This window comes from Fragaria vesca, linkage group LG6 (genome assembly GCF_000184155.1).
Source record: "Fragaria vesca subsp. vesca linkage group LG6, FraVesHawaii_1.0, whole genome shotgun sequence".
In the NCBI taxonomy this organism is placed as follows: Eukaryota; Viridiplantae; Streptophyta; class Magnoliopsida; order Rosales; family Rosaceae; genus Fragaria; species Fragaria vesca.
The window spans coordinates 3019066-3022446 of NC_020496.1; the positions used below are offsets into that span (position 1 = coordinate 3019066).

The following is a 3381-nucleotide window of genomic DNA, read 5'->3' on the forward strand; positions in this document are numbered from 1 at the left end:
CTCTCTCTCTCTCTCTCTCTCTCTCTCTCTCTCTCTCTCTCTCTCTCCACTAAGTTCTTGGATATCATTATCAACTAGAGATTGAAACATTAAGGGATAATGGAGGATTTTTACAGGCTAAACACTATGAATATGATATCAAGCTCATCGGGGAATGTGAATCAGGTTGAAAATGGTACTAGGACTACTACTGAAGGTGGTGCTGCTTATCGTGGTTCTCCAATAATAGTGAGTCACCGTAACTTCAACATGCTTCAATTTGAAACGGATCAGGGTATGACAGAGCTGATGAAGACCCAGATAGCCAATCACCCTCGTTACCCAGATTTGGTTTCTGCTTACATAGATTGCCAAAAGGTAATTTCTGTTTCTTTTTGTGAGCACATTACTAGTTTGTTGTTATCATAGCTCAGATTTATTTCTGAAAAATAAAAGAAACCGAGAAAGAAAGAAAAAACTGATGATTTCTTGCTAGAAAGTATGGATGGTTAATTTTTACTTCTGTTTTAGGTTGGGGCTCCACCAGAGATTAAAAGCCTACTTGAAGAAGTAGGTCGGCTAAGCTTCCCAACAAGCACTTGCAGGAGTGAGATAGGAGCTGATCCAGAACTAGATGAGTTCATGGTACAACTGAAATTATCTATTTAAAGCAATCACCAGATTAAATACTCACTTAATGAGTTTGTTTATTATGTCCATCTTTAAACAGTTTATTAATCTTTTCTGGTGATTTATACTACTCATGTGTTTGCATTTGTCTATGATATCTTACTGCTGATATGTCTTTCCAACCAGTCCAAAAGCACCATTAATGGCAATCAAAATAAGAAACTGAACTTGATTAGGCTTTTAAACCTGAACTGGGATTGGGCAAGAGTCTCAGTAAGAGTAATGAAATTTGTGAAATAAATGACCATTATGGTGACTCTTTTGCAAGGACACATACTGTGGAGTTCTTCATACATACAAGGAAGAGCTTTCTAAACCGGTCGACGAAGCAACCACATTCTTGAACAACATTGAATTGCAGCTTAGCGACCTCTGCAAAGGCACATTCCAAAAAAACAACTGTGACCTTCAGGCAGCTGGTATGCATTGATTTAGTTAAATGGGATAATCACCCAGCTGGTATGAATTAATTTAGTTTTCGGGTTTGTCACTGTAAATCACGACTCTCTTTGGTAATTACAAAATGGTTTTTATGCCCTAGGGAAGGTTAGAAATTAAAAAGAGTTGTGTCTGAGGGAAATTCTGCTATGCAGATGTGTATGGGTTTAGCTCCTGTCTGAGTGGAAGTGACAAGGTACAAGTGTTACTTTGAGGTTAATTGAGCTCATAATTACACTTCTGCTATATCATAATTCTCCGTATGCACCCATATGGTCAGTGTTATTTTACCATCACTAAGTTAATCCCCAAGTCTATTTTTTGTGGGTAGCCTTACATAGAGAGATTGGTTTTTGTGGGTAAACAGTAAACTTTCCTGAGTTCCCTCATTTTTCCCCTAAACATATTAATATTGTCTTCATCATTTATATGTTTATTAAAATATCAGTGTCGCTATAATCTGAAAACTGCAAGAAACAATAATTCATACTTAATGTTTCAGGAATATTTTGGTTGTTGGTAATGACATTTCTCTTTCTTGTTGGGATCAATTAGGTCATGGTTAACATATAAGTTAACATGTCTGCACAGATATAGCCGGAACTTGAAGATTTAATTTTGGTTAACATTGAATAATGGAAGTGATTTTCATTCTTTTGTGACTTTCTAGTGTTTTTTTTAGTAATTTCTATATTTTTAATTCCATAATACTTTTGAAACTTTATCAATAATTATAAGAATGATAGGGAAGTATATATGTTAATAACAAAAAGAGTTGTGTGAGTATGCAAAATGAGAGTTCAGAGAAATGAAGAGTATTTTAGAAGAATTCACTTCTAAATCCCTTAAAGTTGCTTCCTAATTTGATGGTACTTTGAGTTGAAATAGTTCAGAATTATCAGATTAGGACAGAGATCTTTTCATCATGATACATGAAGTTTTCTGCATTTCTTGATCATACTACCAAGTTTCTTGTTAATGTGGTAGTCTGATGATGCAAGAAGAGATACCATTGTATTGAATAAAAAAGAAAAATTGATCAATCACATGCCATTCTGAGATCTATTAATTGACTAAATACTTTGTAAATCTTATAATGTATTGAAACATATATTATCAATTGTACCTCTGAATTATCTAGCTTTATAAGTATTTCCTACTAAAGTACTGGATTCATAGTACCCTTGCCAGATGAAGCTGTTGGAAGTTCAGAAGAGGAGTTTAGTTATGGGGAGATGGAAGCAGCTGAGGGTCAAGATACCTCCGCGTTTCGTGCTTGTGATAGGGAGCTGAAAGATATGCTGCTGCATAAGTACAGTGGCTACCTTGGCAAGCTGAAGAAGGACTTCTTAAAGTCGAGGAAGAAAGGAAAGCTTCCAAAGGATGCTAGGTCTGCACTAATGGACTGGTGGAACACTCACTATAGATGGCCATATCCTACGGTAATGGATTCAATACATGCCATTTCTGTCATGAAAGTTAGATATCTGAACTTTCAAATGCTAGCAATTGTTATGGATCAATTAGTTTTGCATTTACTAAATAATGGTGTATGAATAGGAAGAGCAGAAGATGCAACTATCTGTGGCAACTGGTCTGGACCAAAGGCAGATAAACAATTGGTTCATAAACCAAAGGAAGAGGCACTGGAAGCCATCTGAAGACATGAAGTTCGCTCTCATGGAGGGTGTTAGTGGTAGCATCAATGGTGAAGGAGGACCAAGTTTGCTATGCGACCCTGGATTCGGACATGATGATATCATGTGATCGATGCATTAGGCAATAATGAGCAGGTTGAATGCTGTTAATCATCATATCACCACTCAATAACCATGCATTAGTGTTCGTTTTTCTTATCAGCTCGCCTAGCTATAATATTTAGTCGCCCGCTTTTATCTTTGTTATGTGAAACCTTGCAACAAAGTACAGCTAGTAACCTAGCTTGTACGTTCTATAGCCTTGGATGGCCTTATGAACAACTGGTTCTGGTATTGGGTGGCTCTCTAAATTTCCATTATTTGGGCCAAAGCCTTGGATGGCCTTATGAACAACTAGTTCTGGTATTGGGTGGCTCTCTAAATTTCCATTATTTGGGCCAAAGCAATCCTTTTTCTTTGGTGTTGGACGGGCCAGAATAGTTCGTATTGGACCCTCATTATCAGTCATCACAAAATGGATTTGCATTGTTGCATTTTAAGCAAGTTCCTTTTCGAAGAATCGTTAAGAAGGTGATGACAAAGCTAGAGCATTATCGTAGAACCCAAAAAAAACAGA

General features: G+C 36.7%; 1 protein-coding gene across 1 annotated transcript; it reads left to right on the forward strand.

The window, feature by feature from the left end:
* LOC101313323 (homeobox protein knotted-1-like 1-like) lies at positions 1–3054 on the forward strand. The gene is made up of 5 exons (XM_004302190.1): positions 1–357; positions 511–624; positions 938–1088; positions 2287–2549; positions 2668–3054. The coding sequence occupies exons 1-5, from the start codon at positions 100–102 to the stop codon at positions 2872–2874; spliced, it is 993 nt and encodes a 330-aa protein (XP_004302238.1). The 5' UTR covers positions 1–99; the 3' UTR covers positions 2875–3054.
* The last annotated feature ends 327 nt before the right edge of the window (positions 3055–3381 follow it).

What these genes read in the sequence shown, in the direction of transcription:
- LOC101313323 (XM_004302190.1), top strand. Translation starts at nt 100, where the DNA reads ATGGAGGATTTTTACAGGCTAAACACTATGAATATGATATCAAGCTCA. An exon ending in CAGAACTAGATGAGTTCATG is followed by an intron (nt 625 to 937) that starts GTACAACTGAAA and finishes CTCTTTTGCAAG; the next exon opens with GACACATACTGTGGAGTTCT. An exon ending in ATAGATGGCCATATCCTACG is followed by an intron (nt 2,550 to 2,667) that starts GTAATGGATTCA and finishes GTGTATGAATAG; the next exon opens with GAAGAGCAGAAGATGCAACT.